Consider the following 14,630-nt stretch of genomic DNA (forward strand, 5'->3'; position numbering starts at 1 on the left):
TGCAGCGGCCTGGCAGATTGGCTGAGTGCTTGGATCGGCCTGTGTATGGACAAATTAAGTCATGTAGCGGATGTGACAAGACCACTCCTCCAGGTACCATGCTAAGTATAGCTACGACATGTTGCAGTAGGACAAATCCTTGTTTTGAAATAACCAGTAACAGTCCAACAATTCCAGCTTCTATGTAATGTCTCAGAGGTGAGAATATGCCGTAGAATGTAGGATTCAGTCTAAAATATCAAATAGCTAGTTGGCTTTTTTTTTTTTTTTTTTAACTAGCCAAAGATGGGATTTATAGGGGTAGACATATAGTATGCGAGTCACAAAATAATAAGTACTATAGTCACACGATCCTCTGTGGATATTCCAGCCGTGGTATAAGTAAAGTAATAATGTATTTTCAGTCTTTAGATACTATAATTATGTGTTGTAATTTCCGACACGTATAATTGTATGTAAATAAAATTGATGGGCATTAAGAGCAGTGTATTTTATGTCCACTTTAGAAGATGAGTGAGAAAAGCAGTTTAATGCTCAATAAAACGTTTTACCAGCAAAGAAAATAATTGATGATGTACATTTTGGTTGATTCTATCTCCCCTTATCCTATGAACATTTTGGTGTGCTCTATGTAACACCATCACCAACTTTATGTTCATACTTGGCCTATTCCAACTGGCTTGCTTAATTCCTAACCAACTAACTTCATTTCTGGTTTGTATCCACTTTTTACAATACACAACCAATAAGCCTGATACAAACAACAAGAAAATCCTGAAATACAAATTGGAGAAACTTTCCCTTACTGTGCATGGATAAATCACAGATCATCCATATCTGTTAAAACCAGAATGTCTTTCTGATAGCTTCTAATTTTGAAAAGCACTTTGGGAAATTTTAAACTGAAACCATTAACTTGTGGAATAGTGAATGGCTTGGATACAATAGGAGCGTCAAATCTCTAGGGTGCCACAGATGTGATTTTATGGTCTTTAAGCTAGCTGCATATGGGTTCCACAATGCAATGTGATCCCCGCAGAAAGGCGTGACTCAATATTCTGTAAGACACTGTAAGATTGGCATTCTACAGTTAAATTTTCACTGGTAGTAAAAGAGAGGTTCTATGTAGTCTTCCCTAACAAGTAAAATATCAATCCGTGGTGATGTAAATTGCATTAATGTAAACCTAGGCACAGAAGTGGCAATTGACCCAAAATCTGCATGTGTCATCCGAACATATAGAGCCTGATTCATTAAGGAAAGTAAAGCTAAATTTTTTTTTGTAACTTTGCACCTTGGCAAAACCATGTTGCATTGGAGGGGGAGGTAAATTTAAAATGTGATAGCAGATGTGTAGTTGGGGTAGGGCTTGTCCTAGATCAACTTTAAATTTCAGTGTACATGAAAAAACAACCAGTATTTAACTTATGTGCAAAATAATAAACTAATATGCACCTCTTGCATTGTAACATGGTTTTGTCCAGGAGAACCCGTACTCATTTCTTTTGACTTACTTTCCTTAATGAATTGGGCCCATAGTATTTAAGCCATCTAATGGCATGATCATATTTGATCAGGCTGCACGAGAGCTCTTGAGATCTGCCGTACAAACCAGTTGTTGAACGACCTGGTCACCGGCCTAAGCATGCAGCTCACGTTTTCGTAGTAAAGTAGCCTTTCAGTGATGTATTCGGTGTGTATCTATTCTGATTATGACATGTTTGTTTGCTCTTTGTGTTTATTATTTTATTTGCACTATACACTGCTGTATTTCTGTTTGTCACTTTATATGTTAGTATTGCCATTTGTTATTACAGTTTTCCGAGCGAGTTGCAATGAAAAAATGGTGAATTGCAGAATAATCCATATTCTCACGTACATGATTTTATCTTTCAGGATGAACTTACTAGCACCGAGTGGCTCATTATCAAATCTCGGTAGCTGTGGTCGGTGAATGCAGGGATCTTGCAAGAGAAGATGAAGAAACACGTGATTTGTTACTTTGTGGTATTTTGCGCAATAATTATTGGATATTCATCAAAGAGGTCAACTACGGATATGGAAGCGACTCCCAGGATAACTGTAAAATATAATGGTAATGTTGTGTTTATTAAATTTCTGTTGAGAGGTGTTTTTGAGAATCATTTACCCAGTGAAATCCTGGCATTGTTTATGCATTACAGACAGACAGAGCCGATATGCTGATTATAGATAGACCTCTGTCAGTCGCATCCATCAGACGCTATTGACTGGTTAATGAGCATCGGAGCGATGGCACTTGCTTGAAACAGCATTTTGTGTTTGTGGAGATTGAATTGTCGCTGTTAATGATGATGAGCGTCCTTATGCAGATCACTTATCTAGAAAGGAGCTGTGATGATCTTCCAATGTAAAGGCTGCAAATTATTTTCTGAAAGCTTCTTCACCGTTGGTAATGATGTGTTAAGACTTGTCTCCCAAAGGGAAGCAGGGAGCCAAGTAATTATTGCTACTGACAAATCTAAAATCAGGTTAGAGCTATAAGGAATATTTGGTTGCTTAAATAAGCTTCTATTTTGGCATGAAATTAAAAATTATAGTCAAGTTAAGGTTGGATTTTCTTTTTTATTACAAAGAACTTTGTTTTTTTTCTGTTTTTTTTTTGTTTTTTAAGTTGGGTATATTAGGTATTTGTGTTTATTATTTCACTTTACAATGCTTAAACTGATGAAAGTACATCGATATTAATTATGTATAGTGATTTCATCACATCGGTATTCAAGGAAACATGACAATATAAAGAAAAGTATAGAATATCAATGGGAAATAGGGGCTATAACCTCTAACTTCCCATAAGATGTTGGTGTTATTATTGTACACGGCACATGACAAGATTATTACCAATAAATTGTTGTATTATACCAAAAGTAAAAGTAGTAACGTTATCCAGCGGAGAAGGGGAACCAGCAAGGCAAAGGTGGGGATAACAATCTATTAGTGTCTCATTAATCAGTTTAGTAGTTTTGGGTGGACCACAACATTTTACTGATGTCTACTTTTTTCCTAACTGACGTATATAAACGTCCCAATTTTTCTTGAATGTCTGTAACCCTGTCCTATATAATTAGTAGTCTTGGTGAATTCTTCAGGTTAACGCAGGTCATAATAATTCACTTGGCTCATGTTTGTTTCTATTTGTTTGCACTTTGTGATAAAGTGGTTGATCATTCCAGGTACACCACAAGTTGTTGACACATACATTACATTATTGTGTTTTATCATTGTGTTGGGGGAGGAAAGTAGGTGTATGTACATATGTGATAAGATTGAATACACAGAAGTATGCCAAATTAAATGTGTGCCATTAATCATTCTAGTTTGAATAGTTGATGAATCACTGTAGAAATATTTAATACAGTTGTAATGCTTAAAGTGTGATGACTGCAGAAAGCGTGTATATATGTGTGTATGCCTGCCCCCCTCCCTCTCTCTCCCTCCCTCTCTCCCTTCCTGTCTCTCTCTCTCCCTCTCTCTCTCCCTCTCTCTCTCTCCCTCTCTCTCTCTCCTTCTCTCTCTCTCTCCCTCTCTCTCTCCCTCTCTCTCTCCCTTTTCAAAAGCTCTCTGGTTGACAAACAAAAATGGCTGCCAGGCAGAGTCAGTCTACTACACAGACACAAGCTCACAGATTTCAACATGTCAGGTGATGGCATAGGATGGTGAAGGAGATGTTACAGTGCAGACAGAGTTCAGAGGAGTGTTCCAAAGTCTCTCGGTTCACTACATCATGTGCCATGTGACTGTGGTTGCCATGGTAGGCCAGAATAATAAATCATTAATAGTAGCCTAAAGAAAATAAAAACGGGAAATGGTAAATACCAACGTTCTTATTATAGCCTGCCTCAGTGATTTATGTTATAAACACCCTTGATTTTTCATGTGATTGTTGCTTTAATAAGATGAGTTTTATTTTATTAAGTTGCATTTGGACTGGTCCTTTTTTAACAAGGTATATTTTCCCTGTAGCGTCTAACCTTTTTCTGATTGTGTTACCAGCACAATGTAATTGGAAGTGAATTCAGTATCTTTATGTGAAGAACTGATCTCATGTAACCTATACAGATTGTGGATGGAGATTCTCTTGCTGACCTTGAATCTATAGAAACAATTAGTTTATATTTTCCTAGGCTTTTTTCTAAGTAAACAAAACTAATGAACCCAGCCTTAACTCATAGTGAAGCTCTTTAATCCTCCTTATCGACTGTATTGCTGATTTTGAGCTCTTTCCAGCTTCACTGGTCATTTTATATAAACCATTGTCCAAAATGACATTATGCTGCAACTTGTCCTGTCTAATCTATTGCCCAGAAAGAAAATTATATTATTCTGTTATCTCCCCTGAACCCTCTATCTTCTAGCCATTATTTTTTTTACTTGTTTTTACTGATAATTGTATCATAATGGTTGTTCTAGTACTCCTATTTTTCACTCCTCTTCTATTTCCAGTGCTTGGTTCACAGATTACGGAATCCACATGCATACAGATTAAAGGAAAAAATGGGAATAAGGGCTCTTTTTGAACACCCTATCTCTGGCAAAAACAGGTGCTTCATCATATCAACATGAGGTTACCTCCAGCGATGGCAGTACCCCCGTCAGCGTAAAGATTCACTGGGTCTTGCCAGTGAAACTTCCCCTTGCAAAGCAATCCTATTCAACAAGGATCGCTGTGGTAAAAGTCAAGCCTTCTGTTATCGCCAATCTCAGGATGGTGATAACAGGAAAAAATACTTTATTATATCAATAATGCATCTTTTCAAACCCATTAATAGCATAAAATATATTTTTTCCTATTCTTATCTATTTCTGCTATTTTTTTTATTTTTTATTTTATTTTTTAGTAGTAGTAAAAGGTCAAACACTGGGATTTCATTTACACTGTGTATGGGAGAATCAGCTAACTCCCTTCAGTTTGTCAGTATTTAGGTGAGCTGTGTTTTGTTCTGTACATATGTTTTTGCCTATGACCTTTTAGGGATAGAGGCTCAGAGGTCCAGCCCTCTCCAGTAGCATGGCCACTTGTCTGGTATCCCAAGTGATGCCTATTAAAATTTAAGTTAGATCTATACATGCGGTCGGTCATGCTTATCTTTACTGACAGAAAACTGATCAAGCACCGTTCTAAAATATGTCTTCTCTTCAACAATATCAAACACCTGACATATATAATTATCTTTTATATAAAGCTGTCAAGGTGAGTTACAATATTATGATGGCTTCCACTTAGATGTAGTGTTCTGTCTACTTGCTATTAAATATTACCAGTGTGTTAGATTCATCTCAGCTTTTAGAACAGAGACTGGTATTGAGTAATCTGTAACCCATATCCACATAACAGGGCTTGGTAGCTGTACAAGACAGGAGGGCATTTACAGGGTAACGCATTCCAGGATTATGAGGGGGGTGATATATAGTCAGTTTTGGTTCTGGTACATGCAGTTTTAGCTATGTGTTTGAATTCATAACGAGCTTCTGCAGAAATATTTAAGTTAAAGTTGATAGAACCTCCCATGTTTTATTAATCAAATGAATTGGATACATTGTTCCAGTAATTTTGTTTTCATTGCATCATTCACTCAAATATTTGATTTCAGAAGACAAAATAACAGTTTAACAAATGAGGAAGCGCTTTGTACACATTACATCATCCTTGCCCACTCCCCCTCTTCCAGAATGTCCAGGAGACTCCTGAATTCTGGGTACCTCACCCGGCGAGCAGCCCACCTTCCTGCATCCTACCCACTGCCTGGAGAAGTGGGCTGTTGGGGTACCTCAAAGACACAGTTCGGGGCAAGTCACGCCATTTTGACCCTGTGATGCAATGCTGTCATCACGCATTTCGCCACGTGAAGATGACACTATTAGTTGCACCACACACTTACCACCTGACCACCACTCCTGGAGGGGGAGCATCAGAAATTTAGCAAGTATGCATTGCATACTTCACCAATGTTTGAGGAAAGATAGAAAAAGTATAAATTAGGTTTGAATACCATTTCAAATATTTGTAAAGGCGGAGCAAGAGTTAAGTAGAAGAGGCCAGTGTGGTTTCCCTAAATCAAACTATGTCAAATAAAATAACTGACTATTACAAATAAAATAAAAGAAACAATGTGTGTGTGTGTGTGTGTGTGTATATGTATGTGTGTGTGATATATATTTATTGAAAATTGTGTATCACTCCTCTATCAACACTGAATTTTAGAGAAGTCTCTTTGTGTCTTCTGTTTGTTTGTTTTGTTTTTTTTTTTTTTATTATTTACAGCAGTGAGTTCTAATTGTTTTTCTTATGTCATATAATTGAGGACTAATGTACAGTGAGCATTAATGATGATTTTTTTCCCTTATCGTGTGACCGTTTTTCAGTTTAGCTTTGGATCTGAACAAGATGCAAGTGTGAGTCACATGAATCATTCTTGGTAGGTGTAGAATTGTGAGTTAACCACAATCAATCATTAGAATGGAGATAACTATAGTTCCAATTACAAACCGTAAACAGGTTTTGAAGGGCTGCATACAAATTAGGGTTTTCTCTGCTGGTCATGTTGCCAGGAGCTGCCTAAACAAACATGGTTTGAGATCACTGCAGCCATGTGAATCTGATGTGACATCTCTTTCAGACACATGGCAGCATGGTGCCAAAAGGCTTGTCACATGTAATCCATCCCTGAGAGTGGGTTATTCAGTAATAATGTTCAGATACAAAGAGTTGCTCATAATCGGTTAGTTCACAGTTCTTAGTATATGTACATTAAAGTATTTTTTCCTGTGAAAATTTATATGGGCCAAAAACTATGTAGTAGAGCTCTGTAGGAACCTATTTTACGGCATGAATCTTTCATTCCAATATCTTTCTGCTGCTTCCATTGAAATGCATCATTCCTCAAAATATGTCACTCCTGTGCTACCTGAGAGGTTAGAAAATACCGAAATTTATACTTGTACCTCGCTAGAAAAAAGTTTTATCCCTGATCTCAATTGGATAGCGTTTCTACACCTCTGTGATCAAGAAGTACCGGATCATGTCATCCATATTCCTTTGCTGATGTCCACACACAAATTTTGGCATTTGCTCCGCCATATGTTTCATCTCAACCCCTATGTCTCTGGTCACCTTCCTCTACTTGGGAATCCAGAGTTTCAGGACTGCATGGCTTCCTATCCTTTCATAGAGTGGGAGAGAAGAGGGTATTACTACAACGAGGACACTGATAGACAGGTCTGCTAGGAGACCTATGACTCGCTCACCAGCCTCAAACATGCACTCTGTGAATAGACCTTATCTGGTTTTCCTGCAGTGGTCCTGGCCGAGGCACCCCTGTGAGATCTCAGGTGCACAGTTTGGGAACCACTGCCATAACCTCTTCTATTTGCTAAAGTTGTCTGAATTGAATGGAAAGGGCTGAATGTAGTGTCCTCTGTTACACCCCCTGAAAGGCTGGTTACACCAGTAGTACCATCATTTTGTAATAATCATCCAATCTGCTCTGTACATTTCCAGAGACGTTTAGTGAAGTGACAATAACGAGTCTCTCAAATCACAAGGTTCTACTGCTGTAGAGTCCTATTTAGCAGATACTTGTGTTTGGTAACCAATGATTTGTACTAAGTACTTTGTGATGCAATCTTTTAGTCCTCGCTGCTTCTGATGTGTTTCTCTTCTTATTAAAGCCTTCGCTACAAAGTAAATATGACCAATTGGAATACTACAGAAAAATGCTCAAGTACTTAGCGGATTAGAAATATATAGTCCAAGGAGGAAGACTGCCAAGGGCACCTATGAAAACTATTATTAGAGTGTGTGAGGGAGGTCATATGCATGGTTATACTGTTCCATATAGAATGATTTGTTCATGAAAGCGTTTTTTGGTTGACTTTAAGATGAAATGTTAGAGGCTCTGATGTATATTTTAATCTGTCCTTTGTTATTATAGGGCTTCTGGTTTTTAATGTTTGTTTTATGGCCAATTCAATGTTTAATATTTTAGTTTTGTTTTTCCATAAGCAAACAATCTGTGTTTTCCAGTGTTAATTAAATAAATATTCCATGCAAAATTCAAACTTGCCTATAATTTGGGGTTTATCTTGTTTTTATTTTAAACAACCCACAGAAGAGAGGAGTCTGTGCCAGGTAACAAGATCCATGAGGCGATAACAGGGTGTCAGGTGGAAGGATAAAATGCAGTCCCAATGAATCCCCGTCTACCACTGTAATTTCCCACCTCCTGTGACATTTCCTCTTCAGTTTCTGTCTCCCTCGCCTGTGTCTTCTCTGCCTCCTTGTGAGAGTGACAGGTCAGCTCAGGAGTGTTGCTTCCGTTGCCCTACAAGTACAGCTGAGTTGGGGTAAGAAGCATTATGGTGGTTCCTATGCTGATCTGCTCCTCAAACGGGCTTATTCAGGCTTCACTGGGGAACTGGGTTTTGGGTACTTTTTGGACAGCAAAACCTTCAGTTTCTTTGGTTAAAACTGCAAATCATAATAGCTAATTATAAAGCACCAAGCTATACCTTTTAATGATGTTACAGTGTGAAATTCTAATCTCCTTAATACTCTCAGGAAGGGTACATAGGGTCACTGTATCTTATGTAGAAAATAACAGGTGAATGTGATGCTACATGTCGGTGAAAAAGATTGTTGACTGTATTGTCCATTGATTATGAAATCTTATTGGTTTAGGACGCACCCTATGTCATGTGACCACATTCACTACATGGGATGGTCGTGCCCCCCCTCTAACAGTTTGTTGTGGTTCACACACACTTATGTCTCTATGGGGACTTTTTAACAATGTTGAGAGGTGTGGCATAACTGCAATTCCTGTTGTAAATTCTATGTACTTCACATATTTAAACTAGTTTTAAGTTTTATTGTGGCCCCTGCAAATGAGTAATATGTCTCAATGCTCTTTTCAACCCACAAAAGGTTGTGCATGCCTTCCTTACAAGAATGCCTATGTCTTTGTCACTGGCCGCCAGCCTACACTTAAACACACACCTGGCAGAAATCGCATTTTCTACCTTTGTGATAAAAGATCCCCTCTGTCTGTGATAATGTTTCTGCCTTTTTAGGCAATATTTTATTCCTTCTATCCTATAATGCCAATAAAGACTGGAATAGATTCCTGCTGAATGTGCCCAGTTCAGTAGTAAATTAAAGTGAAAGTTCCCTCGCACAAACAGTGATTTCCAGACTTGGCACAGAGCTATTTTACACAGGTGGAAAAACTAAGCCTCTTGTTTATCTTACATTGTATTAAACTGTAATAACATTTTTAGTTGATACGTTACTGTTATTTTCCTAACTTGAGGGTTCATTCACAACTATCTGCTCTTTATGCACTTTTAACCTTTAGGAAGAAGCAAAGACCCTGTTTCCACTATGGCCTTCTTAAACTTTAACCACACATTTTACAGGACCTAATTTCTCATGCATTAACACACTCTACTAGGGCAGTAGACTGTTGGGGAAAGACCAATGCATGACAAGTGCATGGAAAACATGTTAAAAAATACATTCCTAAAGCACGCTTAAATTTTCATGCGTTTTTTACCTATTCTCCAAGCACATGTATGGAATAGCCCTGAAAGATGGCGATAGCGCTACGTCTTATGTCTCTGTACCGGTCCAGCACTTGGAAACTTTTTATGCGGATGACCGCATCCTGAGTACAGTCAGCAGCCAGCTTGTTTTCTAGTGATCTGCAATTCTGTTTTGATTGTAATGGTGTGGGCGAGCTTGGTGGTTAGTTGTATATCACAGATGGGAAGCGATTTGGTACTCTGCGATAAAACTTAGGTAAGTTGCATAGGGATTTCTTGATGTACTATTTTTTCCAGAGAGGCTTTGCTGTTTTTTTCCACTGCATCAAAGGTGTAGCGAGATTCAGCAGGCATTCTAGAGGTGCAAAATAAAGTTGGTCAGTGCTTCTCCTTCTCCCTCTCCCGTAGACTAGAAAACCAGTTGCCTTATGTGCATAACATGTTGGAGTGATGTACTCGTTTGGAATTGTTTTCTATCTGTATTCCAGCGGCACGAAGAGTGGATTTTGGCACACAGAAGTAAAACAAGTTATTACTGATTAAAATATTGTGCTGAATACACAGTACAGATATCTGATCTTTTACCCTGAAATCCATTTTCCAGAGAGTTTTGAATGGCATAATTTATTAAATGCTGCTTCTCGGTACAAATATACAGATGTGATCACCATGCCAAGGAGGTGGGAATACCAGGGGCAGTGTGGGTGAAGATAGGGGTAATTATTAAATGTTTTATACCCGAGGCATTTATACTCCTTGTTACTGGAAAAATGCCTTATCCTGAAAACCATAAACCAAGTAGTCCAGATAATGGATCCCATACCTCCAATTTACAAAGTTCACAGCAGCAGACACAAATGAATATAAAATCTTTAAATGCTAAAATGTATAACACATATCACAGGTATGATGAAGTCACTCTGCATGTTAATAATAGCAGAACATAGAAAATAAGGAATTAATGTAACAGCTCTGCAACTGATCAAAGATCACTCCTGAATGACTGTCACATCAGGCTCTCTCCTCCATGTGTAAACAACCGGCCCATTAAAACTAATCACCAACTACAACCATCAAAGCAACAAAGAAAGGCTTATAAACCATTTTCAAGCTTTCCTTTTAAGCACTTTTTTTTTCTTTTTAGTTCAGTGCATTAAAGAACTGGTGCCGGATGTAAATGTCAAGTAGCTAAATTGTGTCTCAAAAATATTTTTGAATGAAATATGAGTTCTTCAATATTTAGACAGCTCTACGGACGTTTTGTTCTCTGTTCTATGTGCCGTTTTTTTTTGGTCACCTTCACAGGTGGTCTGTTTTTAGTTTTATTTATTTTTACCATTTAATTTATTTTTGCCATTTGATTTCTGCGCAATAGTAATTAATTTATTGTATGACGCACGGCAGTTCTAGTAGCTTGAGATCAGGACCTGGGGGCCGAATGGCCAAATCCTATGGAGTCCAATTAATGTAATAAGCTGATGATCTCTCATACTGTCTACTGGCTGTCATCAGGTTTTCCAGACCAGCATTTGATTTCTTTTTTTTGGGGCAATATATTGAAAAACTATTCATTTATTACAGCTAAATAACTTATTTTCTGAATTTGATAGCTATGGAATATCACAAAAAAAAATATATATAAACTCTTATGAGCAACATGGCTAGCCCATATTTATGTAGAATTCTGACTAGGATGGCATCCGTTTAATATGAAATCTAATATGCGGATCACTTTCGGCTACTTTGCGGTCTGAAGATGACCACAAACACAGGCTGTCTGTTGTCCTCTCCTGCCTACATTTTTGCCATGCCCTATCCTACCCTCTCCCTGTTCCACCTCGCTCCCCTCAAGTCTATACTTAACTCGGCTGCAAGACTCCTCTTCCTCTCCTGCCCTCTCTGCCATGCCTTATACTGGCTCCGCTTCCCCTACAGAATCCTCTTGAAACTGCTTACCCTCACCTACAAGGCCCTCTCCCACTCCACTGCCCCATACATCTCCAAACTCCTTTCCGTTCGGCCAATGATTGTCGTCTCTCCTCCACTCTGATCATTTCATCCCACTTCAGGGTCCAAGATTTCTCCTGGGCTGCCCCCTCCACTTGAAAGACCTCCCACGCTCCATCCGCCTGTCCCCTAAACTGCACCTTCAAGCGGGCACTTAAAACTCATCTGTTCTTTACAGCCTACCACCCTTCCACCTAAGCATCTCCATGCTTGATCGCCTCGCCACTCTCTTCCCCTGTCCCTCTACTTGCTCCTCTTGTGATTGATCCTCTCTGACTCCCTATTATACCTCCTGTCTGACCTCCCTTTAGGATGTAAGCTCTTACGAGCAGGGCCCTCTTCCCTCCTGTCTCTCTATCTATTCTTCTCCTCCAGCTCCACTGTGCAAGCTATGTTTGGAGCTATTGAAGTACTGGTATATTTGTTTACTGTTCGCTACTGTTTTACCCTGAGTGGTTCACTGTCTGATTTCTATATGGCACTGTGGAAATCTTGTGGCGCCCTAGAAATAAAGAATAATAATAATATCCTATATCTATCTATCATATAGAAAGTGTAATTCAGTCATCAGCAACATTTTAAGACCTCTATGGTCTTCAATTTCATGCTTGTTCCCCTTTAATCGTGTGTTTTGTACTTTTTAAATAATGAAATTGTAATTCATGGTAACCTGATGTCCTTATAATCTTCATAGCAATGTACATATGATTTACAGCATCATGACAAACAATGAAAAAATAGTTGGCCTCATTTAGAGGAGTTAATAATTTTTAGTTTTGAGAACAATCCAAATCGCTGTATAAACATGTATTATAGAAGGTGTCACTAGTCCGAACAATGGAGAATGTATATTCAGACGCCGCGGCTTCCAGAATTGTGCAAGTAGAGGAAGAGGAACGTGTACCCTGATTATAACCGGGAGGCCCGGAGCTCACATAATACAATGGCTCATTTCAGAGTGAAGGCGGTTGTAGGAAATACTTTCTAATCTGTACTGTCCCAGTAATATGTTTTTTGTTATTAGGCATTTGCTTTGGTAACTAATTAGAACTGGCATATATAGCAATATTGTACTTTGCTGGTGTGTATTATTTTCATTTTTGAAAGTTATAAGTAAAATATTATAAAGTATATATTGAATATATATTGAAAGAAGTATGCTAAAATAAGTTGATTGCACCGTCCTAAAATTGCAGTTTTTGGTCAGTCAATGTAACCAAATTGTTGTATTATAGTATCTGATTCCAGTGGGTATATTGAAAAACTTCCCCCGGTTCATTTTTATTAACAAAAAGTCCCATGTAACATATTATGTTGCTCATAGCTGCTACATATCCTGGATCCTTCGTGCCTCTACGTAAAATAAACATAGATAATATTGTGGTTTAATTGGGATTCTTACAGAATATGTTGTGGTTACGTGTCATAGAGAAAGTGTGTGGCATTTTTGTTTTCCATTTATTATGGTAGCACATAGCCATAGATCACTTATTGATTTTGTGTGGTTTCAAAATGTGAAGCGTTATGAGATTAAATGAAGTCCTGTTTATTCCATAGGCAAGAGTTATTGACTGCTAGTACAGGCTCCTTCCCTGCAGTGCTAACAGACAGATAGTATTATATACTTTTGTAGCAGCATTGATATATAAAAGATGACACAAAAATGAGACAAACAATATAGGTTATAAATCTACGCACACAGGCTGTAGAAATAAGTGAAATTAGAACATTACAGGATCACTGAGGAGAGTATAACTTTTTAAAGCCTTCTCACCCACACACTTTATTAAAAGAATAAAACATTTATGTATAAATAACTTTCATAATTATTGTTAAACAAATTCCGTATGAATTCAGGGGAAGTGTTGCTAGTAAGCAGGTATTTTGTATATATGAAATGAGGATTTTCATTTGTATTTGTTTAAGTGAATGTTATCTTGCGCCGGTCTATGTTGTTCACATTATTCATGAAATGTTCAGGATTAGTTGAAAGTAATGAAATTATTCCAGATGAGTTATTTTGGAAACCTTCAATGGCGCTATAATGATAATAGATGATATGATGAATGACTCTAGTTAAGCTGCTGCAAAAGGAGGTTGCCAGCCTCCTCAATAAAATATACAAGAATAAAAACAAACTCGTGCAGCGCTATTCAATAATAAATCTGTGAAACACACATCATAATATGAGACTTTCAAACTCTTAGGGGTAGATTTACTAAACTGCGGGTTTGAAAAAGTGGAAATGTTGCCTATAGCAACCAATCAGATTCTAGCTGTCATTTTGTAGACTGTACTAAATAAATGACAGCTAGAATCTGATTGGTTGCTCATCAAGAATTATCTCATTGTGAATTAGTGTGCTGATTCTTTACCGCTAGAATTATTTATTGCTGGACACAATTTCTTTTCTCTAGATATATATCTTCTATGTGATTATTACTCCATTGAGTGGACACTTTTGACAGTCTACAAGTCTACAACAGTTACCTGTAAGAACAGAGTCGGCCTTATTACCTTGTAGGCTGCAAGTTATGTCCACTTTAAAGATGTTTTTTACAGAGCATAACCTCTACATTTACTACCCTATGGTATGTTCAGTATCTATATTCATATCCACATGGTTATTCCATTTTTAAAATGTGACTGACCTAATATCTCGGATAGAATAGGTAATCATTCAAAGTACCCCAGTAGCCTACACACAGTGGAGACATGTGAACTGGATAAACTTAATATTGTATAATATATACATAACGATACAGCATAATTATTCACTAGGAACTAATGACATCACGAAAGTATAAGGATGCTCTTCTCTTGATTACTTCCACCACTGCTGTGTCACAGTGATGTAATAGATCTATAATTAGTCAACACCGAACAATAGACCCGAATCTAGCAGCTGAGACATATGATAGTAGAGTATGCTCTCTATATCGACTGCTATTCTAAGACTTCTGCAGAATCCATTGTTGCTACCAAACCCCCATTCTCCACTGTTTCTAGATAGTAAAAATTGTAGCATATTCTGTGGTTGTAGA

General features: G+C 37.8%; 1 protein-coding gene across 4 annotated transcripts in view; it reads left to right on the forward strand.

Annotated features, from left to right (window-relative positions):
• The window catches only part of SEMA4G (semaphorin 4G), a 507,048-nt gene that overhangs the window by 32,894 nt on the left and 459,524 nt on the right, over positions 1-14,630 (forward strand). For all 4 annotated transcript variants that reach the window (XM_075216263.1, XM_075216260.1, XM_075216261.1 and 1 more), the window contains one exon: positions 1,897-2,095. In XM_075216263.1, coding sequence (XP_075072364.1) covers positions 1,978-2,095 — 118 coding nt within the window. In that variant the 5' untranslated portion in view covers positions 1,897-1,977. The remainder of the gene's footprint in view (positions 1-1,896; positions 2,096-14,630) is intronic.

The sequence above is a fragment of the Mixophyes fleayi genome, chromosome 6, assembly GCF_038048845.1.
Source record: "Mixophyes fleayi isolate aMixFle1 chromosome 6, aMixFle1.hap1, whole genome shotgun sequence".
Classification (NCBI taxonomy): Eukaryota; Metazoa; Chordata; class Amphibia; order Anura; family Limnodynastidae; genus Mixophyes; species Mixophyes fleayi.